The following is a 25,065-nucleotide window of genomic DNA, read 5'->3' as shown; positions in this document are numbered from 1 at the left end:
CAAGTCACAAGCTCTTTAAGGAGCCTAGCAGCAAATCAAACAGGCTGAATATTTATAATGCTATTATCCCATTGCTGTCAGGCTAGAGAAGTGTATGAACCTCATAAGAATTCAATGTTAGGGGAGCTATAGACGTGTCAAGAGCAATCATTACATTATACTGTTTTGTGATGCTGGCCGCTGGTTCAGAGCACTTTATTACTACTATCCTGACACCAAAAGAACTCTACAAATTAACTAGTATGGGGCCAAGGAACATTACCAAGAAAATGATCAATAATCTGTATATACAGCTCAGTCTGAAAACAGCTTAACCTAATCCCAGCCAAAACCATGTCTGTCAGTGTGGACGCCCTCACTGCCAAAGACTCAGACTTATAAATAACACTGATGCAGGAGGAGAGCCTGAAGGATGTACTGATGAGATCCTTATTTACTGTTTAGTTCATTTGCGTAGGAAGAGCGCAAAATCACAAACTGCTTTCAAAGAGCCTTGTAGACAACAAAAGGAAACCCCTCCCTTAGCTCCCAACAAAGAGGATGCCAGGCGGAGTGAGACTACAGTAATAAATTACTATACAATTATAGAAAAAAGTCAAAGAATACAGAAGAGTTTACACTGAAAAATAATCATCTGTTTCTTCCCTTCTTGTGCCTTCCTACTACCCCCATCATCCTCTAAGTCAACTTCCTATGGCAATTTTGATTTTAGTTCTAGTGATTACCAACAAAATCTAAATAACGTATGCTCCTAGTTTTTTAATTTATCAACTTCAGACAATGTTTACCGTTCTCTGCTCTGAATGAGGATAAATTGGTTCTTTCACACTACTCTGCTCCCTCCTATTGAAGTCTCACAGTTACAAGCTCCTAACACCACAGTTAGAGGGCCAACTGTAAAGATACAATTTATTTGTTTTTTGAATAGGTAATGTGTACATATGATATAAAATTAAATTGATGGATAAACTTCCTGTTGCTTTCTCCACTCTTTTCCTTTCTCTTCCATCTCTACAGAATGACTTACTCCAAAGCCGTTAGGTGGGGCTGAGGGAAACGAGATCACTATGGGGGTGGGAGAGCCTCAGCAGCCTGGTGCAGGATGCCACAGCCAGAGTGAAGTAAGCAGACCTTCCAACAGCGGGGCGTGAGGTGGCGGTGAAGACAGTAGTGGCACTGGTCAGGAATAGGGCGTCAGAATCAAGGGGTAAGTAAGCAAGGCATCTGCATGGCAGGGTAGTTCCAGGCAGCATGCAGCCTGGAGGGGATGAGGCAGGCATCTGCCAGCGCAGACGGGTATGGAGCGTCAGAGCCTGTGAGGGAAGAGGGGCGCTTCCATGCAGTGGGTGACGGTGGCTTTGTGTGTGGTGGTGGAGACTCAGAGGAGGGTATCTCTGCAGGGAGGTGATGGAAGCAGGTCAGCACATGTGCTGAAGCTCAGGTGAGGCGAGGATGGTGACCGTACAAGGGACGGGGTGGAAGACTGGTAAAGCGTCAAAGCCCGAGTAGGGAAAGGGTGCCTGTCGGGGTGGTGGGTGGAGGGGCAGCAGCACTGACAGGAGACAGAGGTCCTGATTCAAGAAGTGGTTAAATGGTGAGCAGGTGTTTCCACTGTCAATACTGGCAAAGACGGGACTGACTAACACACATAGGGAGAAAGCTGGAATAAACTAGGAGGTGGTTTCTATGTATTTAGATAGACATAGGAATAAGTAGAATAGACAGACATAGAAAGTATGGACATACATTTACATGTTCCCTATCTCTGTCTTCTGGGAGGGCCTGGGAATACTAATACCCCAATGAGCACTTGTCATGCCCAGATCTTGGTTTCTTAATACCATTCTCCAGTAAAAGGTGATTTCAGGTTGAGTTGGACAATGACAAAGTGAACCTACTGCATCTTGAAATGCCAGAAAGTAAGAAAATGCTCAAAAAATGATGGGAGACAAGTCAAAGGAAACAGAGACCAGCTTAACGGGGCTCCTAATGGCCAAATTTTGGAAAATTTGAGCATTGAAATAAGTAATAATAATAAATTTTAACCCACTGAATAAAACAAGAATTTATGAGTCCTTACATATATGAATGGTTAAATGAATAAATTATTTGATGTGATATGGAATATTTTCATAGTTTTAAAGTACTTTACCACAAAACATTCATTATTCATCAAGGAAAAAGTGAAACTTTACCGCAGAGAAGCCTGGCAGACACCACCTCAATAAAATGACTAAACTTAACATCACCAGTTGTAGATAAAACTAAAATCACGTGCTATCTGATAGGATGCAAAACGAACAAAATATCACTTCTGTGGTTTCTACCAAAAGTGCACAACCTGAATCTATCCATGAGTAAATGTAAAACAAACATTGAGGGACTTTCTTCAAAATAAATGGTCAATAATTTTCAAAAGTATCAAGATTATGAAAATCAAGGAAATCTGAGGAAACTTCCCAGCTTGAAGAAGACATGACAACTTAATGCAACGCACAATTCTGGCTTGGACTGACTGACTGATGACTGGTTGATTGATACAATTGTGACCTGGATTTATTTATTTATTTGCTTGCGATAAAAAAAAGACATTATTGGGACAATCAATGAAACCTGAATTGGATCTGAGAATTAGAATAATATAGCACTCTTAAGTTCATGATGTTGATGGTTATATTGTAGAAGAACGTTGTATAATGGAGAATACATAATAAGATATTTGGCGGTAACAGAGGCATCAATAATTAAGTTAGGAACTTGCTCTACAATTGTTTGGAAAAACAGGTTTCAAAATTTATTTACTGAGATTAAACATATATTTCTTTAGGTAACCCTGCCTCTCACCCATGTCTCTCAGCCATTCAGTTTTCCTCCCCAGAAGCAACACTGCATTTTATTATGTATCCTTCCAGAGAGACAGTTGAGGCATTTAAAAGCTTCTTCTCCTTCCCTTCCTTCTTTTCCTTTTTATGTAAATGATATCGTTCCTCACAAACTAATCTGCTCCTTGCTTTTCACTTATTCTCTAGCACTCCACAGAGCTGCTTCACTTGTTTAGGTATGTGAATGTACCATAATTTATTCAAGCAGTCTGCACTGGTGAGTATTGTGGTTGTCTATTATAACTCTTTGATAGTACAAATAATGCTTCCCTGAAAATCCTTGAATACAGACCTTCAATATGTAAGTAAATCCACAGGAAAAAATCCTACAAGCAGAATTGGTGGGCCGAAAGACATGTGCATTTACATTTAGATAATTTTCAAACTAACCCCGTAGAGATTTTACAAATTATACTTGTACTCTCAATCAATGCATGAGAGCATCTTAGGGAACTTTCCAGTTGTTTTGGTTATTTCCAATCTAACAGATAATATAAAATTTCATGGCAGTTTTCTTTTTCTTTTTTTGGGGCAGTTTTATTTTTCATTTGTTGTATTATTGAGATGCTCTATCCTTTTATATATTTGACAGCTACTTTTTACTAATAGCCATTGTAAAGTGCTGCCTTTGGCTTGTTCTGTCCTAAAATTCGCCCTGCTTTATTTCAGTTTCCACTTTCTTGGCATGCTTTGCCCTCCTTTTATTTTTTGCTTTTCCAAGCAGTCGGGTTAGGTGTGTCAGCTTTCCCTAGGGGCTGGATGTTGCTCTGCCGTCTTCCAATATTGAATGCTGATGCAAAGGTGAGTCTACACTGATCTTCCTCCTCTCCTGTCTCCATGGAGGCCTCGATCACCTTGTGTAGGTACCAAAGGATCATTTATAAAGCCCAATATATTAAACAAGGTACATCTCAGTGTTTTTCTGTGACATTACTGAGACAAGCCATTTCCTTGTTTCAAATGGAAAGGATTCTCAAAGCTATAAAATTCTTTCCCAATTCTATTTGTTCTGCCCACCTCACCCCTACCCTCCACTCCTCCAGGAACTCTAGATATATCATTTGTCTTCCACATTTATACTTTTTCTAACATTTAAAAACTCTTTGTTCCTGGGAATTCCCTGGCAGCCCAGTCCTTAGGACTCTATGCTTTCACTGCTGAGGGCCCAAGTTCAATTCCTGGTCAGGGAACTAAGATCCTACAAGCTGTACAGTATAGTCAAAAAAAAAAAAAGAAAAGAAATTCTTTGTTCCCTTCACTTCTTTTCACCCACTTTTCTCAATCCTCAATGTGTTTACAGAAGAATTTAGTGTTCTCTATGCTGTTTCCAATGTCACTACCGTTATCAATAGCTATATTTTTTCCTCCTTCAATTTCTTACCTGATCTCTTGACAGCTACCATTTCATCTTCTTACATTATCTTACTACAGCTTCCCTGAATTTTAAAAAACTTCTGCTGTTAACTCTTGTTTTAAATGTTTTGAATTTGAAACATAACACTTTTTACTTGCTCTATGGCAACAGTTCTTTTTGGTTTTGGTTTTTTGTTGTTGTTGAATATTCTCTGATACTTATTTTTCATTATATTTTTCTCCTTCTCCTTAATAGCATCTTTGTAGATTCATAGTCGGGTCCTTTTTATTGCTCATTTTTGGGTGAATTCTCTTTGTAAGCTCCCACAGCCAGCACAATTATGGTTCCTGTTGTTCTGGGTAATGAGTAAGCTAGTTGCTGGTTCTATGATTTGAACATGTATTTGCAGATTTGTATAAAGGAGGAGACAGGAAAGAACTAGAAGGGAGTAGAAATTATCTTTGGCTCACAGTAAAGTTAAATATGATTGATGGAGAGTTCAGTGAAGGGGAGTTCTTTTAGACTTTATTTTTTTTTAACTAATGTAACTGTCTCCCTCCAATTTAATGTATCCACTTTGCCTCAACACAGCTTTAGCAAAAATGAGAGGAAAGAGTAAATCTATAGCCCTTTCTTTCCACTTGGTTCGCATAGGTACTAGATGACATGACCGTATGTTTCTACTCTGCCTTGTCCATGCTGCCAAATGGGTCTGGAGAAGTTTCTACTCCCAGTGCACTTACTGTTCCCGCTGCTCTGGATAATGAGTAGGCTACCTATTGGCTCTGCTTATTAGGACGTAGAAGCAGGAGCCTTTCTCTGTGTCTTCCCTCTGCCATTTCCTTCACTGTATTTGGCAACTCTTCCTCATTTCCTGGTGGATTTGGAATTTGTTTTCCATTTTCCTAGCTGTTCTTTTTAAAAAATAATTTCCAAGAAGAGAATGGGAGAAGGCCTGTTGACCATTTCTAAAACTGGAAGTCTTATGTTACTTTTTTGTTCTATTAGTTCTGCTTATAACTTCAAATAATATATATTTATACCTCTATAAATCCACTATAAGATGCAAGTATTAATGGCCTTACCCTTTCTTCTACATTTCAGATAATTAAATGTTGACATTGTTAGGTTGTTAAAATTTATATTCTATTCTAAATAAGTCTCCCATAGTTTGTCTATATGGTGTCTCTAAAAGTTGAAAACGGTGTTTACATCATTCTGACCAGACTTATAGATGAGTGTGTTGGTATAGAGAGTGCCTTAATTTTGATAAGATTGTTTTCAGTAGTGATAACATCTTAAAAATAGTAACAATACATTCAGATTATTTTTTAGCACAGATCTGATGGTGCTGAATTCTCTTAGCTTTCATTTATCAGGGATGTATATTTTGTTTTCAGTGTAAAAGGATATTTTCCTGGATATAGAATATGTCAGCACTTTAAAGGTGCCACTTCATTGTCATCTGGTTTTTACCGTTTCTGATAAGAAATTAGTCAACATTCATATCTTTGCTCCCATGCATGTGAAGTATAGTTTTTCTCTGGCTGCTTTCGAGATCTTATCATTTTCTATAGCTTTCAGCAGTTTAATTATGATGTGTCAAGTTGTGATTTTATTTGTATCCTGTGTGGTTCACTGAATTTTTAGATCTCTGAATTGCTATTCACCAAATATAGGGAAATATAGTCCTTTTAAAAAATATTTTTTTCTGCCACATTCTCTCTCTTTTTTTTTGGATACTCCAGTTACATGTATATTATTACTTGACATTGACTCTGAGGCTCTGTTTATTTTTCAAAAATAATTTTCCCCTCTTTTTTCAGACTGGATGGTTTCTATGGATCTGTATTAAGGTGGACACAGTTTTTCCTCACATCCTCAATCTTCTGTATGTTATGACTATATATATTTTTCATACCAAGTATTACATTTCAAAATTCTTTAAGTTCCATTTGGTTCTCTTTTTAATTGCTTTAATCTAGTTGCTCATTATGACCATATTTTCACATTTATAATATCTGCTTTAAAGTCCTTGTCTACTAATTCCTACATATGAGTAACCCTTAAGATCTGTTTCTATTGACTGTGTAGAAGTCACATTTTTTTCTTTTTCATTAAAGGTTGCATTTTCTTGTGTCTTCACATGTGTCTGGATATTTTAATGTTACAGGTAAGGAATCTAACTATATTGTAATCCAATAAACTCAGCTTCAAAAAGTGCTGAGTTTTTGTTCTGATAATTTTATGGTGGCAAGCCAAAACTTAAAAACTGCATATGAGCACATCATGCCTAGCAATAGAAAAAAAATGGTGCTTTATAAACCAGAAGGAAGGACATTATAAATGTGTAGAACAGGGAACTTACTTTAATGAAGCAAAATCGCACAAATTTCTCAAACTGTAATTTGGTCTCTGCATTACAGAATGCTGAAACTGGGATAGCTGACAGTTTCTGAAAAACAAATAGGAAAAATATGAAAACTACTTACACTTTAAATATTAATTTTTAGAGCACAAACATTAAAAACAAATAGATACTTCCAAATATTCACAATAATTTCCAAAAGAAATGTATTTTTAAAATCCTCCAGAGAATTCTCTGGTGAACCAATGGTTAGGATTCTCTGCTTTCACTGCCAAGGGCATAGGTTCAATCCTTGGTCACAGAACTAAGATCCTGTAAACCACATAATGTGGCCAAAAAATAAAATAAATAAATAAATAAAATCTTCCAAATAACTGTGAGTAGAATATCAGGGAATAAAACTAGAGCTCACATTTTTCAAAGCATGTCAACAGGTTTCCTTCGTAAATTTACTATAACATACAGCACAATATTGCAAAAGCCAGTAAACATTACCTTATTTTTAATCATCCATTTCACGAATTTATAGTCATAAGGTTCATTGCTGTCCTTCATATTGAAGAGGTCTACATCTAAAACAATAATAAAAATTGGATGGGCTATGTATTATATCTGAGGCAAAATGTGTTTCATTTGTCTATTAAGATTCAAAATTTCCTCATGCTGTATTCATACTGCATGATATGGTGGGAAGTAAGGAATTCCCAGAGAAGCTTTACAGATATGACACTCTAAGGCACTACTCATATATACATCTGGTTGATCATGTTTGTGTATACAGCTTTTAGCACTGGAAGACAGTAGGAAGGGGCAGGACAACGAGGAGTGTTACTCTTCCATTTAGAAATAATATATGCCTCTATGATCATTATTAAGGAAATAACCTCAATTTTTAAGGTATTCATCTGTAAGAATTCTATTTCCAAATGGTAATTCATTATTAGATTGTAAGCTCCACAGGGATATTGCAATTTATCACTATCCCCATCTCCTAGGTCAGTATCTAGCATGTAAGTACTGAAAAGCATGTTTGTGGAATGAGTAAATTAATATAATTCATTATTTATGAAGGGAAAATGTCTACATAGTTCTCCCAAATGATATATTTATTGTTTCCCTCTTCCAAATATTATGCTTAATTTTTTAAAAATTTGGTGAAAACTTCAAATACACATTCCTATATTTATCTCTTGTTCCAATCTTGCTTTAAGGTCTGGACAAGGTATTTCTCTGGCATTGGGATTCAGCAACCTACATTTCATATTGTTTCAACTGTACTGACTTGTACTCAAGATCTTTTTGAATGCCCCAAAGCAACAAACACTGATGGTCACTGTAATCAATTATTTTATCCTTTATTGTGGCTACCCTGTAGCTCAATTCATAAAGAATGTGCCTGCAATGCATGAGATCCAGGTTTGATCCCTAGGTAGGGAAGATCCTCTGGAGAAAGGACTGACAACCCACTCCACTATTCATTCTTGCCTGGAGAATTCCATGGACAGAGGAGCCTGTCGGCCTACAGTCCATGGGGTTGCAAAGAGTCAGACACGACTAAGCAACTAACACACACATACTTTATTGCTCAAAATAAATCAAAGCAGTTATCTTCTTTCTTTTATTCGCTAAATAATACTGGGTCCCTTCAAATTAATAGCATAAAAACCTTGACACTAAAGAAAGTTTCACTTTTATTTTTTTAAATGACTTAATATGGCTTTCCTTAATGATTTTATTTCAATTTTCTCCTGTGATTTAAGGATGTAAAATTTCCATATAATAATGCTAATAATATGCTACCATTTATTACTATTTGTTAAAGATGTTACATGATTCTCTCATTCATTTGTCCTATAATTCTGTGAGATGCAGCAATTCTCATTTTACAGATGAAGTTAAACTACTACTTTAAGTCATATGTATGTATGTGTGTTTAATTCAGATTTGACTCTAAAAAAAATGACAACTTAAAACAGAGTCTAATTGCAAATTCTGTGAAAACTCCAAGTGACAATTACACGAGTAGCATACTCAAAGTTAACCTGGAGAGAGTAGTGATTACAACAGGAGAAGAAACAACAGGGGGGTACTGACATACTGTAATTAACACTGTCTATACTATTCATTTCTTCTTCTTTTTAACTTATTGAGGTATAGATAGTGAGGGACAGGGAGGCCTGGCGTGCTGTAGCCCATGGGGCCACGGAGTTGGACACAGCCTAGTGACTGAAGAGCAACAACAGAGAGCTGATGTACAGTGCTGTGTTAGTCTCCGCAGTACAGCAAAGCCAGTCAGCTCCGCACATACACATATCCACTCTTCTTCACATTCTTTTCCCATGTAGGTGCCTAGAGTGTCCTGAGAAGAGTTCCCGGTGCTACTCAGTAGGTCCTCAGTAGTTATCTATTTTATATATAGTAGTGTGCATATGTCCAGTCTCAATGCTTCCGTTTACCCCCCTCACCCAGCTTTCCCCCTTGGCACCCACAAGTTTCACTCAGTATAGTAACTGCTTATTCATTCTTGTAACACTTAGAAAAGAGAAATTTATTGCCATGGTACTCAAAGAAAAGGAAGGGAATAAATACAATTCTAAATATTTTATAGTTAGGAGAAAGTTGGAATCTACTTCTTTTCAATGCGTCAGGGACAGATGTTCAAACAAACTAAAGAAAATATTTGTTTCCTGGAGGTAGGAGTTTGAACCATATTATAATAGCACTAGCTTATTTAAGTAATCTATGAAAACAAAAATCTGCTGTTCTATTCCCACTATCTCCTCCCTAATTTCACACCTTATCTTACTATCTTCCTATTTATAATCTTGTCTTCTGATTAAATGTTTCCCTTTTTAGTTCTAGGATGATGCTCACTGGTCAGGGAAGTTGCTGAGTATAGCAGAAAATATATGTTTACTGGTTAGTACATGCATCTCTGCATTCAGAGTCCACCTCTGATACTTATTAATTGATTAACTTCAGTAAATTTCTTGACTTTTAATGACATCTTTCTCAACTATTAATGGGGATATAACAGCACCAATCTTATATGGCTTTTGTGAGATTCTGATATTTGTAAAGCAAACTACTGTATCATAAATGTTCAAAAAATATTAACTAGTTAGTCACTGCTATGAGCTATAAAGAGAATTACTATGTTCATGAATTTTATGGTTCATTTTTATCTTTAAGTTACCATCAAATGAAAGTTTTGTTTCTTGCTTCTGTCTTTTGAAAAAGCTGGGACTAATCTCCAGTATATGGAAGAATTTCTATAATCAAAATAATCAGATGAAAAAGAAAAATAAACTTGTCTTCATATGTAGAAGGGTCTTATAGATATTAACATTCTTTCTCACACAGGTGAAGGATCATAAAGAACACACATCTTTTTCCCCATCATCATAAAAGTTGTTTTCTAGCCCAAATCCTTTCTGCTATTACAACCATACTAGTTCAAGATCTAGGACCTAAACCAACACTGCATGCAGGCTGGATCAACTGAGGATAAAATGGGAAACTATTTAAGAGCTTAATGCAAACAAAAGTTGCATTACTGTCTTTTTGATGTTTAATGTCAAAATGTGATAAATTTCTTTTAGAATTTACTATCTGCAAAAGTTTGGTTCCAGGAAAGACTTACTTGTATCTAAAAAGCTGTTAAGTTTAATTTTATCTGAGAATTATGTAACTGATTCCATCTTTCTATTTGTCTTCGTTGCCATGAAGTTTGGAACCAAGTTAATGCTAATTACAATACAGCTGACCCTTGAACAATACAGGCTTGAACTGTGTTAAGTCCACTTATACACAGATTTTTTCAATAGCAAACACCATGGTACATACAATCCATGGTTGGTTGAATCCACTTCTGTGGAACCTTAGATAAGGAGGGACTACATACACAGAAGGACCTCAGATATGGAGGGCCAACTATAAATTATACATGGATTTTCAACTGTACAGAGTCACCATCTTGCAACCCCTGCATTATTCTAGGGTCAACTACATATGAACCCAGGTGACTAAAATATTTGCTTTCCCTACTCCATGTTACTTTAACATATGAATATTTCTACTTACATATCATTGCATAGAAGACTTTAAATATGAATTAGCTCAAAGTTTTGTTGGAAGCAGATAAAAGTAAAATAATTTTCTTCTAAATAGATGAAAACTGTGCCATTTCTTTTTATCATTTCATGAAATGAGCTGCACATTTAAGCCCAATACAGGAAAAGTGGTTTCTAAACTTTAGAATATAGAACATCATAAGGGTTTTTATATAAGAAGAGAACTTAGGAGCCTAACAGATACAGCTCTCTGGCAACAGCAGAGCCAAGAACCCCTGGTCACTCTGCTTTTCTCACAGCAAATGAGTAAATAATAATCACTGTTTTGTTATAACATTGAAAGTTTCTAGCTTCATAAAATTTAGCATATATAAAAGCATTTTCAAGCTCACTGGCATATCACCTCACTGTAATAAAACCTTAAAACATTTAAAACTATGCAGAATTGCTGTAATTTCTGTCAAAATAAATTAGGCTCTTAAATTTATTGTGACTAACACAAAGTTCTAGGGAAGAAATATGTTATACATAAAATATTATTATGCTTCTAACTTTAGATTTGTACGGCATGTCAGAATTCCATATCGTAGCTTCAAGTAATGTAAAGGTCATCGTTTTTTGGAGACAAAACTATTTGGAATCTAGTTGTATGACTTCAGGCAAGTTATTCTCTAAGTCTCCATATCTTAAAAAACAGAGATAACAATGCTTTTTTTAAAAAGGGTATTTGAAGGATTGGCATGCAGTAGACCATCAATAAATATTACTTTCCTCCTTGACTTCATTTCTGTATACTCTAAAGTGACAAGTATTCTCCAATAGCATCAATATTCTAGAAATATTTTTTTTTCTTAAGTAAAAAGGAAACTAAAATTTTACTAAAAGGAACACAAAAGATATATATTTTTTCATGTACCTGTTTTAAATTACATACCAGAACAAGGTAACAGCAAATTCTATGTTTATTAGAATACCTAGAACAAATAACTCCATAATAGTCATATTCAAGGTCAATGGCCTAATCATCAAGATGATTGCAGAAAAACACTGACACTGTGGAAATCCATTTTCCCATAAATGAAAGGCTGATATTGGCTTTAGCACCAATCTTTTCTTCATAAATTTGATATAATTCTGCACCTAGGTTTCTGTATATTTGAATAATAAACACCTTTACAAACCTAGCAAAGACACGTCAGCAATGATGAAGTATCCCCCATCAGGAACTATGGGTTTTAGGCCAACACTTTCAAGTAAATGTACCATCCGATCTCTTTTTACTTCTAACTCTTTTGGCAAAGAATTGAAGTAACATTCTGGGTCATCCATGCGCTTGATGTCAATCCAGAGAGCTTGAGCCAAGGCTTCCTGTATGTTAAGATTGAAAAATATGGAAAGGAAATATGGCAAAGTTATGTACTGCCAAGTTTACTGGTATAATAAATAAAGACTGTCTGAATAATATTACTGACAAGAAAATCATTCAGGGAATTACAGTTGAACCTATGTGAAATTCTACAGACTAATGGAAGAACAAGTTACATGGAAATGATTAAATCTAATGTGAAGAACTGAGGATGAACCACAAAAATTCAAATTGAAATAGGGGTACAGTTGTCCCTTACTATTCACACAGGTGATTGGTTCCAGGGCCCCCGCAAATACCAAAATCCAAGGATGTTCAAGTCTTTTATATGAAATGCATCCATGGGCTCTGCATCTATGAATTCAACCAACCCTGGATCCACAATCTTTAGCTGAATCAGTGGATGCAGAACCTGTGGATCGGGAGGGCCAATTGTATTATATAAAGATGCCTTACTTGGAAATGAAAAAGATAACGGTGTTTTCTACTAAGGTTAGCTTCAGAGTGATTTGCTAGATCTAAGCCTGAAAGACAATCAGAGAAATGATAAACTAGCCAGCATTTCCCCATTACCTTTCAGGACAAGATAGTGTAAATGAAAGCTGATCAATCTACCGTGTCACTCTTCGTAAGTGTATGAATCCCTGTACTAATCATTCACATTTTTTTCTCCACTGCTTTTATCAACATCTGACATATTATGTTATTAAAGCATTTACTTGTTTATTATCTGTGCTCCCCCAACAGTCTATAAGCTTCAAAAGGGCAGGAATTCTTGACTGCTTTATCTCTGACACTCAGTAAGTATTTTTTTATTAAGTGAATAGATTTATTTTGAGAATGAAAAGAGTTGAATACAATAAAAATCAATGTCCAACTAGTTTTTATCACGATATCATTCTATAGTCATTTGAAAAAAAATTTTATTAGGATTTTTTTTCTTATTCAGTAGGTATTTTTGATAGGAAACAAAAAAGTTTATTGTAGCCAACATATTTCCTGGTTTTGGCTTTTTAACTGTTTCCCAAAAAAATAGTTTTCAGTATTCTGATTATTCACAGAATAATAGTACATAGATCCCTGTTTTATAGATATTAAAAAACTAGAAACAATATAAAAAAATATATGTTAAAAAGTCTTGCAACCCATCCCAGACCCTATCTACTAGTTTCATCTGTTCCCTTTACTCCTCAAATAGCCACTTTAACTAGCTTCATATGGTCCTTCCAGAGATTCTTTAAGAAAGTATAAGCAAATAGTTTTCTCCCTTTCTTATACAGAACATAACATAAATAATGATATATACTGCTCTGTATCTTGCTTTTATTTTTACAATATATCCTGGATATCTTTCCATATCAGTAATTACAGAGTTTTCTCATTCTTTTTTGTTTTTCCTTTCCCTTTCCTTTCTTTTCACTTTTAAACAGCCATCGTGATAGAGTAATGGCCCCTAAAGAAGTCCACATCTTAATGCCCGGAACCTGTAAATATGTTACCTTGCATGGTAAAATTAACTTTGCAAATGTGATTTCAGTTAAAGATCCTGGAGATGGAGAGATTATCCTGGATTATCTGTGGGCCTAATGTAATCATAAGGATTCTTCTAAGAGAAACAAGGTGGCAAGAGAGTCAGTGTTATGGAGGCTATGTGTCGATAGAGGCAGAGGTGGCAGTAATGTGACTGTGGGGATCTGAGTACCCCCAGAAGCTGGAGAAGACAAGGAACAGATTCTGCCTTGGACCCTCCAGGGGGAATGCAGCAGGGTCGACAGTTGCTTTTAGCCCTGAAAGACCCTTATGGACTTCTGACCTCCAGAATGTAAGATAAAAAACTTGTGTTGTTTTAAGCCACTAAGTGTAAGCAAGTGGTAGTTGCTCAGTCATGTCCAACTCTTTGCGACCCAATGGACTATAGCCTCTGTGCATGGAATTCTCCAGTCAAGAACACTGGAGCGGGCTGCCATTTCCTACTCCAGGGAATTTTCTCGACCCAGGGATCGAACCCAGGTCTCTCACACTACGGGGAGATTCTTTACCATCTGAGCCATCGGGGTGGTAATTTGCTACAGAGAACTAGGAAACTAATACAGTCATATAATATTAAAATGTTTAGAGAGACCATAGTTTATTTAATCCATTGTCTATAGATGAACAATTCCCCATCTTCTGGAATGAATGACCACATGCATATAGAGCTTCTTAAATCTGCTGAGAACAGCTATAAGGTAAATGCTCAGAGGATACACTGCTGCTTCAGAGCACTCATACCTGGAATTTTGCTTGGGGCTGTCATATCCTCCAGAGAGTTTGCAGCATTTTGCAATCCCCACCAGCAATGTATGAGTGATTAAAGTTAAAATTTTATGTGTTAAAAACAAAACCATTCTTGATAGCAATGAATATGTGTTTGCTTCTAAATTTCCAAATTATACTGAAAGGACATGAAGGAACTGAGCCAACTGAAGCACAGAACATAAAAATAACACCTCTGCCCAAAGACCATGCAGCAGCCCCAAATTACTGTAACACCTACCTGTAGAGGGGTTGCACAAGTATAAACGGTGTTTTGCTGAACTGTCTGTAAATGTTTTATCAAATGTTTAGGACCAATGGACCAGCCAAGCTGGAAAAGGAAAAGATTTAAAAATTAATCTAATTGTACGTATCAGATCTGATAGAGGAGTAGCTAAGCTTAATGCAATTATTAAATATATGCATTTCTAAAATGTTCACACTATGAAAGCTGTGCAGTCTTAGCAGTTAGAAACATTTCAACTTTGATCTTTTTGTGGAATAGTTTCCAACTGAAGTCACTAAGTTCTGCCTTCAGAAGGCAAACAGTGCTTGCAATCATTATTATCTACCCCTCTGTTTGAATTTGCTATTTTTGATATTCTGGAAGTCTAATAACTGGTAACAAAGCTTGTTTGAATTAGATATAGAAAAAAGTAACTTTCAACGAGGGCCTTAAGGGACTCTTCCATAATTTGGTTCTCCAGGCTTGTTTTTGATACTCCCTACTTCTTAGCCAAGTTCAGGAGAAGTGAAACTGGAAGACAATCGAGTTTCAATTGGATCAATTGTGATTGTATTACATAGTACAGTGGTTAAGTGCATGGATTCTAAACCTAGATTTCCTGCCCTGGCTGGAATTCGAATTTATTAGCAATGAAACCTTAGGCAAGTTACTTAGATTCTCTGTACTTTAGTTTTAATGACTGTAAAGGGGGAATAATAAATTACATCCACCTCAGAACGTGGTTATGAGAATGAAAGAAATCAGTATGTGTAAATCTCTACAACCTGGTACATAATAAGCGTTAAAACATTCAGTACAGTTCAGTTTAGTTCAGTTCAGTCGCTCAGGCGTGTCCAACTCTTTGCAACCCCATGGACTACAGCATGACAGGCCTCCCTGTCCATCACCAACTCCTGGAGTTTACTCAAATTTATGTCCATGAGCTGGTGATGCCATCCAACCATCCCCTGTCATCCTCTTCTCCTCCTGCCCTCAATCTTTCCCAGCATCAGAGCCTTTTCAAATGAGTCAGCTCTTCGCATCAGTGGGACAAAGTATTGGAGTTTCAGCTTCACCATCAGTCCTTCCAATGAACACCCAGGACTGATCTCCTTTAGGATGGACTGGTTGGATCTCCGTGCAGTCCAAGGGACTCTCAAGAGTCTTCTACAACACCACAGTTCAAAAGCATCAATTCTTTAGCACTCAGCTTTCCTTACACTCCAACTCTCACATCCATACATGACCACTAGAAAAACCATAGCCTTGACTAGATGGACCTTTGTTGGCAAAGTAATGTCTCTGCTTTTTAATATGCTGTCTAGGTTGGTCATAACTTTCCTTCCAAGGAGTAAGTGTCTTTTAATTTCATGGCTGCAATCACCATCTGCAGTGATTTTGGAGCCCAGAAAAAGAAAGTCAGCTACTGTTTCCACTGTTTCCCCATCTATTTGCCATGAAGTGATGGGACCAGATGCCATGATCTTAGTTTTCTGAATGTTGAGCTTTAAGCCAACTTTTCACTCTCCTCTTTCTCTTTCATCAAGAGGCTCTTTAGTTCTTCTTCACTTTCTGTCATAAGGGTGGTGTCATCTGCATATCTGAGGTTATTGATATTTCTCCTGGCAATCTTGATTCCAGCTTGTGCTTCTTCCAGCCCAGCATTTCTCATGATGTACTCTGCATATAAGTTAAATAAGCAGGATGACAATATACAGCCTTGACACACTCCTTTCCCGGTTTGGAACCAGTCTGTTGTTCCATGTCCAGTACTAACGGTTGCTTCCTGACCTGCATACAGGTTTCTCAAGAGGCAGGTCAGGTGCTCTGGTATTCCCATCTCTTGAAGAATTTTCCACAGTTTATTGTGATCCACACAGTCAAAGGCTTTGGCATACTCAATAAAGCAGAAATAGATGTTTTTCTGGAACTCTCTTGCTTTTTCGATGATCCAGAGAATGTTGGCAATATGATCTCTGGGTCCTCTGCTTTCCTAAAACCAGCTTGAACGTCTGGAAGTTCACGGTTCACGTATGGCTGAAGGCTGGCTTGGAGAATCTTGAGCATTACTTTGCTAGCTTGTGAGATGAGTGCAATTGTGCGGTAGTTTGAGCATTCTTTGGCATTTCCTTTCTTTGGGATTGGAATGAAAACTGAATTTTTCCCCTCCTGTGGCCACTGCTGAGTTTTCAAAATTTGCTGACATATTGAGTGCAGCACTTCCACAGCATCATCTTTCAGGATTTGAAATAGCTCAACTGGGATTCCTGCCTCTTGTGAAAACTGACGTGTCTCTTACAAAACCTGTATGCAGGTCAGGAAGCAACAGTTAGAACTGGACATGGAACAACAGACTGGTTCCAAATAGGAAAAGGAGCACATCAAGGCTGTATATTGTCACCCTGCTTATTTAACTTATATGCAGAGTACATCCTGAGAAATGCTGGGCTGGAAGAAGCACAAGCTGGAATCAAGATTCCTGGGAGAAATATCAATAACCTCAGATATGCAGATGACACCACCCTTATGGCAGAAAGTAAAGAAGAAGTAAAGAGCCTTGATGAAAGTGAAAAAGGAGAGTGAAAAAGTTGGCTTAAAGCTCAACATTCAGAAAACTAAGATCATGGCATCTGGCCCCATCATTCCATGGCAAATAGATGAGGAAAGAGTGGAAACAGTGGCTGACTTTCTTTTTCTGGGCTCCAAAATCACTGCAGATGGTGATGCAGCCATGAAATTAAAAGACACTTACTCCTTGGAAGGAAAGTTATGACCAACCTAGACAGCATATTAAAAAGCAGAGACATTACTTTGCCAACAAAGGTCCATCTAGTCAAGGCTATGGTTTTTCCAGTGGTCATGTATGGATGTGAGAGTTGGAGTGTAAAGAAAACTGAGCGCAGAAGAATTGATGCTTTTGAACTGTGGTGTTGTAGAAGACTCTTGAGAGTCCCTTGAACTGCAAGGAGATCCAACCAGTCTATCCTAAAGGAGATCAGTCCTGGGTGTTCATTGGAAGGACTGATGTTGAAGCTGAAACTCCAATACTTTGGCCACCTGATGCAAAGAGCTGATTCATTTGAAAAGACCCTGATGCTGGGAAAGATTGAGGGCAGGAGGAGAAGGGGATGACAGAGGATGAGATGGTTGGATGGCATCACCGACTTAATGGACATGGGTTTGGGTGGACTCCAGGAGTTGGTGATGGACAGGGAGGCCTGGCGTGCTGTGGTTCATGGGTCACAAGGAGTCGGACACTACTAAGCGACTGAGCTGAAGTGGGATTCCATCACTTCCACTACCTTTGTTTATAGTGATGCTTCCTAAGGCCCACTTGACTTCACATTCCAGGATGTCTGGTCTAGGTGAGTGGTCACACCATCGTGATTAACTGGGTCGTGAAGATCTTTTTTGTACACTTCTTCACATTAGCTATTATTTTTTCTCCTTTTAATTAATATACTGTAATCAAACATTGCAAAGAAAAGAGTATCATCAATTGGTTACTTATAAAATAAGAAAATTACCCAATGTTTCTTACTTTCAGAAGAATGATTACGTCTCAAAAAGGATATAGACAGTATGAAAACTGAATAAGAAAGCAGATCAGTATAAAAACCTGTGTAAACTAAGTATCTGTGTATTTAAAACACACAAAAAACTCTATAAGAAATAAGATCTGTGCCTGTTTTCAAACAATTAAATTCTTCATCTTACCTTCCAGCCAGTTACACTGAAAGTCTTTCCAGCACTTCCTATGGTTATTGTTCTCTCCCACATACCTGGGAAAGTGGCTGAATAGCAAGAAAAGGGGGAAAACGGTTAGTTAATTGCTTTATAATCAGTCTACACTCAGTATAATCTAAAACCAAAAATGCCTTATAATATAGGCAGTATAGTTATTTCAATAGGTTTTTAAGAGATAATTTAGCTTTAACCCAAACTCAGCTGAAAATGTTACCAGGCTTGAAAACACTTAAGTTTTCAAGTGTGGCAAAATTATCTCCCAGGGCAGGAATGGTCAGAAGCCCCAGCCGCCAGTGCTCCGGGCCGGTCCAGTGCAGTGGTCATCGGAGCAATAGCACCAGGCGTTCAGTGTTAGTGGTAGCTGGGGGCCAGCACGATCATTCTGTGGCACAGTTTTGGTTGTGGTTCTGGTAGTGTTTAGCTCACCTCTACTCTGTCCATTTTCTGAGTCTATTTCTACAGGATTCCTAGGGCAGTGGTTCTTAAAATACATTTCCCACCTAGCAATATCAGTATCACTGGGCTAGTCATTAAAAAGGCAAACTCTTGGATCCTCAGAAACTCTGGGGAAGGCCCAGCAATTTGCAGGTATGTGCAAGAGTGAGGGTGTGTATTTTAGAAATAGCACACTGAGATATAAATCCATGACATATAAGATATAAGGTAGCTAAAGAAAGTTCTAAAATATAAACATATGCAATTTCAGCCTATCATGAAATATCTGTCAATACTTATAAAGGTAGGAAAGCCATATAAATTGAAAGAGTTACCATTGTATTCTCTGTGAAACCAAAAAAAAAATCCCAAAAGGACAAATGAAAAAAATATTTAGAAGGTCCATTCAAAGACAGAATATTCTAACATATATCCTCTCAAGTTTTGAGAAATTTCTATTCTTCCAAAATATTCCAAAGGACATGGCATGTCTTACTTTTCTATTTGACCACAGAAATATCTAAACTATGTATAAAGCAAAGTATCACTCCCTTTAAAGTAATAATATATATCCCAAATCAGGAACATCCATTATTAAGAACAAAAATTAGAAATAAATTCTTTGAAAATAAGAATTACCCAAACTAATACAAACCTAGCATGTTTTAACAATAAGTTAAACATGAAGTAAATAAAAACTATGTACACATCAAATGTAGGTTACATTCACAAAATATCAAAACTAATTAAAGTATTTAAAAGCTAAGTATTTTCTTGATGGCTATTTTGGCCATATAAAAGTGAATCTTTTTTTTTTCTTTCAAGGAGTAAGATGATCAGCTAAATAATTTATGAGGAATTCTATACTAATTTTCCAAATATCAAGGGATTAGTATATAAATACCAATGTATTAGTATAATCTCTTCCAGAACAGAGGTTTCTTTTGTTGAATGTAATGTCATTTTACTGAAACCTGGAGATACCATATGAGTCAAGAATGTGACCCAGTATGAACAAATTCTACAATTCCAATTAAAAGGGTCACAAGTAATTTAAAACCTGGAGAATGAAGTGGCAACCCATTCCAGTATTCTTGCCTGGAAAATCCCAGGGACAGAAGAGCCTGGCAGGCTACAGTCTCCGGGGTCACAAAAGAGTCAGATATGACTTAGTGACTAAACACAGACACACAAGTAATTTAAGAACATCTAGATAATCATGTCTTCTCTGTCTCAGAGATTTGGGGAGCTACAGAAGTTAAACAGAGTAGATGACCACAACACTGCATGTGAATATACTAACAGAAAAAAAAAAATCTTTACAGATCTGATGATTTAGAAAAACCATATCTAGTTCCAGTACTGGTTAAGTTTAGCCTGCAGTTATATGTGAAAGGCAACTGGTCTTTGCACTTCTCATGTATGACCCATCCTCCTTAAATCAAGCACAGCAGCTATAACAGTTATTCACAAGCGACTTAGGCTTCATAGAAGTCAGATAAAGATTAGAGACATGATGAAGAGTACAAGCTACACCTGGGAAAACTGTCTGTGTGACATGAAGGTGATGCTAATTTCATGATGTGTGGCCAGAATCTTATTGTATTAAAGAGCTACTATTGCACTCTGCAAATTGATGGAATAGCCATTTCTTATCTTTCATGTAACAAAGGCCACCGTATTTAACAGACTACGTTTTCACATGTTTGCACTCTCTAAATAATGAAATAGAATGAATAATGAAATGAATAATAATGATAATGAAACAGAAATGAATAATGAAATCATTTTTTTCTTGTTTTAACATCCTGAGTTGTTACAACTAAAAAATCTGAGTTAAAAATATATGTCTTGATATCTTTAGCAAATAATATCATTTATACTTTTACCATGAAGTATTTATAAGGTTTAAACAATAAGTTTCAAGATCATTTAAAGCAATATTTTGAATAGAATATTGCTAAACTTACTTAAATAAAATTTAAAAGCTTTGAGTTATTGCACAGACATGAACATTTGTAAAATGTACAAAATGTTAAGCATAAAATTATATTTATTCATTAGATAGATGCCTCTTCCTCTCTCTACTTAATCTTAAAAAAATTATCAAAAAATGTAATTGTCCATGTTGGCTTGATTTTCAACTGGGGAGTAGTTAATGACCTGAGACAGAGATCATCAACAAGATATGGGAAGGTGAACTCTGATGCAATTTTGACAAATAATAAAATGGGCTGTGCTAAGATACCATACCTTACAAATGTCTGGCCCTCTTCTTTGTTTATACATTCTCCCTTAGAAGATACATTGCCTTCCATGTGTTCCACTATCAACAAAATTTTGATGACTGTCAAAAACAAATCCCTTCACAATTTGATCCTGACAGTCAGGCCTATAATTCTACTTGTCTGTAGACATCTCCTCCCCTATGTCTCAAAGACACTGAAACAGCATCAGAAGCGGGAATTTCCTTTGCTCAGCTCTTCCCACACGCCTGTCTCCTTCCATTTCCATCCCTGGTTAAGGCCTCATCACTGCTGAGTGGTCCAGGCTAGAGATCTCAGAATCATGCTTGTTCTGTGCCCTACAGTTTATACTTCTAAACAACCCCAGCGTATGATCTCCACTGCCAGGGCATCTGACTTAAAATCCTCACCTGCAGCTGGTTCTTACCTTTATAAAACAAATCCAATACAGAACCAATTACCTTGCCTCATCACACCTTGTCATTGCCTGTTGTAGCTGTTCTCAAAGTACGCTCACTCGTACCCTGATGATCAAATTAATTATTGAGTTTTTTTAATCGAGCTTGAAAAAATCAACTTTAAGTTTTCCACAGAATTTTCTTTAGCGCTTCAAACTGCTACTGGTTATCTCAGTAGTAAAGAACCAGCCTGCCAATGCAGGAGACATGGGTTTGATCCCTGGGTTGGGAAGATCCCCTAGAGAAGGAAATAGCAACCCACTCCAGTATTCTTGCCTGGAAAATCCCATGGACAGAGGATTCTGGCAGGTTACAGCCCATGGGGGTCACAAATAGAGAGTTGGACACGATTTAGTAACTAAAACAACAACTGGTTATCTGATGGTGAATGGTTATCTGATGGTGAATGCTACCAATAGTGAAACAAATGAGCATCGGGAAATGAACAATAATGGCAAAAATCAGAAAAACTCAGATGTATTTATTTCAATAACACTTTGTTACAGGCAAACACACACAGATTTGGGATTTTTATACTGACTTCTAATTATTGAATTTCTGTTAAGAAAATTACCTCTAAAAAAAAAAAAGAAACAAAAAAAGAAAATTACCTCTAGCTTCATGATGAAATACAGTATATATTGTCACTAATTCATCATGTGAACATTGTGACTTCACTATACTCTATCACTAAAATAAAATAAAAGTTTAAGAACCATTGGCTCCCCCTCAATGAAATTTAAATTCTTTATATTCATATATAAATTCCTTCAGAATCACCCTACTCTTCCATTCTCATCTGTGCCAGTTACTGCAACACACTCTTATAAGCCAGTTAAGTATATCTTGATCTTTCATGCCGTCTCACCTTGGTACACAAGTTTATCTGAGAAGAATTTTCTTTCTACTTCTCTGACTAAGTCCATCTTTTGCCCACTTTGTTGATCTCCTCTGCGTCTCCACAACAGTTTGTAATTTACCACGGATAATTATGATGTGTGCAACAACTATTTATGTCTAAGTACACTAATTTTAAAATTTATTGGTTCCTGACAGTGATATTAGTTATTCTTCCCTCACCCTTTCATACTTACTATTCATTTTATTCAACGATTATTTTCTGATTGTCTACCATGCACAAGACCCTACTCTGGGAACTAAGGATTCAGAAGAGATCAAAACATTTAAAAATCCCTACCTCCTTGCAGGTTAGAAGTAAAAATATACAGATCCTGATATTTGTTATACAGGAAAACACAGGACAGAAGGGTTTTCCTGGTGGTCCAGTAGTTAAAAATCTGCCTTGCAATGCAGGGGACATGGGTTCGATCCCAGGTCCGGGAAGATCCCACATGCCTCAGAGCAACTAAGCCTGTGTGCCATAATTACTGAGTCTGCATTCTAGAGCCTGTGTTCTGCAACAAAAGAAGCCACTGCAATGAGAAGTCCGAACACCGCGATGAAGAGTAGCCCTGACTCTCTGCAACTAGAGAAAGCCTGAGGGCAGCAAAAAAGACCCATCACAGCCAAAAAAACAAAACGAAAGAACAGAAAAGGGACAAAGAAAATGCAGAGAGGTTTAAATCTTAAATGTTGTGGTCATAAAATCTGAAAACTGAATAAAGACCCCAGGGAGGTGACTCTGAGTCGTTTGGATATCTGAGGGAAAAGTGTTTCCAAGTATAGGAAGGGAAAGTACAAAGACCCAAAGACTGAAGCACAGTTATACCCCTGTAGCTGATATAAGTTTGGATCACCCCAGAAGACACCATGGTATCTGTGAGATGGCCTGGGTGTGTGTGTGTACATTCAGTCACTTCAGTCATGTCCAACTCTTTGTGACCCTATAGACTATAGCCCACCAGGCTCCTCTGTCCACAAGATTCTCCAGGCAAGAATACTGGAGTGGGCTGCCATGCTCTCCTCCAGGGGATCTTCCTGACCCAGGGATTGAACCCGCATCCCCTGCATTGCAGGCGGATTCTTTACCACTGAGCCACCGGGGAAACCCGAGATGGAGTAGAAATGGTGAAATCCATTGCAGCAATACCTTACTGTCACAGCAATTTCTTTCCTGTTCATCTGGCATTTCAGCATTTCCCTTAGTAGGGACAGACCAGCTCAGGAATAAGTAAGTTCCCAATGTCTTATATACGAAGTAATAGCTAGATTATTGGGGGGAAAAAAAAAAGCTAAGAATAAAGGCAAAAGTACCACTTCTCTGGTTTCCTAGTTGTATACTGTTATCTAAAATCTCGTCTCCTAAGTTTGTACTGCTTGTCCTTCAACCTGTTCATAAAACCACTCAAACATCATTCATTCAAGTCCCATTTTTAAATGCTCACAGACATCTATCCATTATAAAGACTATTCTAAAGCTCTCCTGGGATCCTTTCCAATCAGATATTCCACGTGTCCAAACACATTTAGATCTGTGACTCTACGTAATAATTGGTACCTATTTTAAAATGCTTATTTCCAGTATATACAAGCCATTCATAAACCTCATCACTGATGCAGAGTGTGTCATATTTGATGCAAAGGTCGGCAATTACTTGGAGTTCCTCTTTGGTATACACCTACACATATGAAAGGAAACAGAAGAGCAGAGCCAGTTATTCAACGTGTGAGAGAATGACGGATCAGAAGACGTACAACGAGATCAAAGACTCACCTTGCCAAGTGGGTTATGCGGAGTATTTAGTATTATAGCTTTGGTTTTGGAATTAAATTTGCTTGCCAGTTCTTGAGGATCTAAGGTCCAGTCAGAACTAGAGCATGTTTTCTCATCAATAGGTTTCTAAACATGAAGAATGAAGATGTGATTTAATTCAGTTAATTCATGTTTGCTGTATTATAAATAAATAACCTAATAAGGAAAAAAAAAAGTAGAGAAAGGCATGGCAAAGGTAACTTAATAGATAACTAACAAAGGAAAGAAACAAAAATAACTAAGATTTATGTCTGCCTTAAGAGCCCAACAGTACTTGAGTCCCATGCTCATACATGTTAAATGGAAACATGAACTCTGTCAACATTAACAGCTGTAAAAGTGCCTAAATTCCTTCAGAGGAGCCAGCTATATGGTTATGGTTAACACGTCTTATTATGGTTAACAGCTATGGTTAACACGTCTGACTCTATAAGGCTAATAGAAGATTCCGTGATTCACCTTAGTGTGTTACTTGTTTCAATAAGATTTTTTAAAAAGACAATGAAACTATACTGTATTCCTAAAGATAAAAGTAGAGTAAAAAAACCAGAACACTTCATTCAGAATTCAGTAAGTATTTATTGAACACCCAGCACATACCCTGGGATTCTCAGGGGGTTCAACAGTAAAGAATCAGCCTGCCAAGCAGCAAACCGGAGTTCAATCCCTGAGTCAGGAAGATCCCCTGGAGGAGGAAATGGCAACCCACTCCACTATTCTTGCCTGAAAAATCCCATGGAGAGAGGAGCCTGGAGGGCTACAATCCGTGGGGTCACAGAGTCAGCCACGACTTAATGACTAGACCACCACCAGCACATACCCTGCACTGTCCGTCACTGGGGACCAGAGCTATAAAAGTGAGTCAGAAGTGGCCTCTGACCTGGTGGTGCTCAGTCAGTAGG

The 25,065-nt window shown here is 37.1% G+C and overlaps 1 protein-coding gene across 2 annotated transcripts in view; it reads right to left on the bottom strand.

Moving 5' to 3' along the window:
- The window catches only part of KYAT3 (kynurenine aminotransferase 3), a 66,272-nt gene that overhangs the window by 639 nt on the left and 40,568 nt on the right, over positions 1–25,065 (bottom strand). For both annotated transcript variants that reach the window (XM_061121461.1, XM_061121462.1), the window contains 7 exons: positions 24,125–24,250; positions 23,909–24,029; positions 18,282–18,358; positions 14,580–14,669; positions 11,859–12,045; positions 7,100–7,176; positions 6,605–6,691 (listed from right to left, as the gene is read on the bottom strand). In XM_061121461.1, the coding sequence (XP_060977444.1) occupies positions 6,605–6,691; positions 7,100–7,176; positions 11,859–12,045; positions 14,580–14,669; positions 18,282–18,358; positions 23,909–24,029; positions 24,125–24,250 (765 nt within the window). The remainder of the gene's footprint in view (positions 1–6,604; positions 6,692–7,099; positions 7,177–11,858; positions 12,046–14,579; positions 14,670–18,281; positions 18,359–23,908; positions 24,030–24,124; positions 24,251–25,065) is intronic.

Source organism: Dama dama, chromosome 20, assembly GCF_033118175.1.
Source record: "Dama dama isolate Ldn47 chromosome 20, ASM3311817v1, whole genome shotgun sequence".
Classification (NCBI taxonomy): domain Eukaryota; kingdom Metazoa; phylum Chordata; class Mammalia; order Artiodactyla; family Cervidae; genus Dama; species Dama dama.
This window is presented reverse-complemented; position numbering and strand designations above follow the sequence as displayed.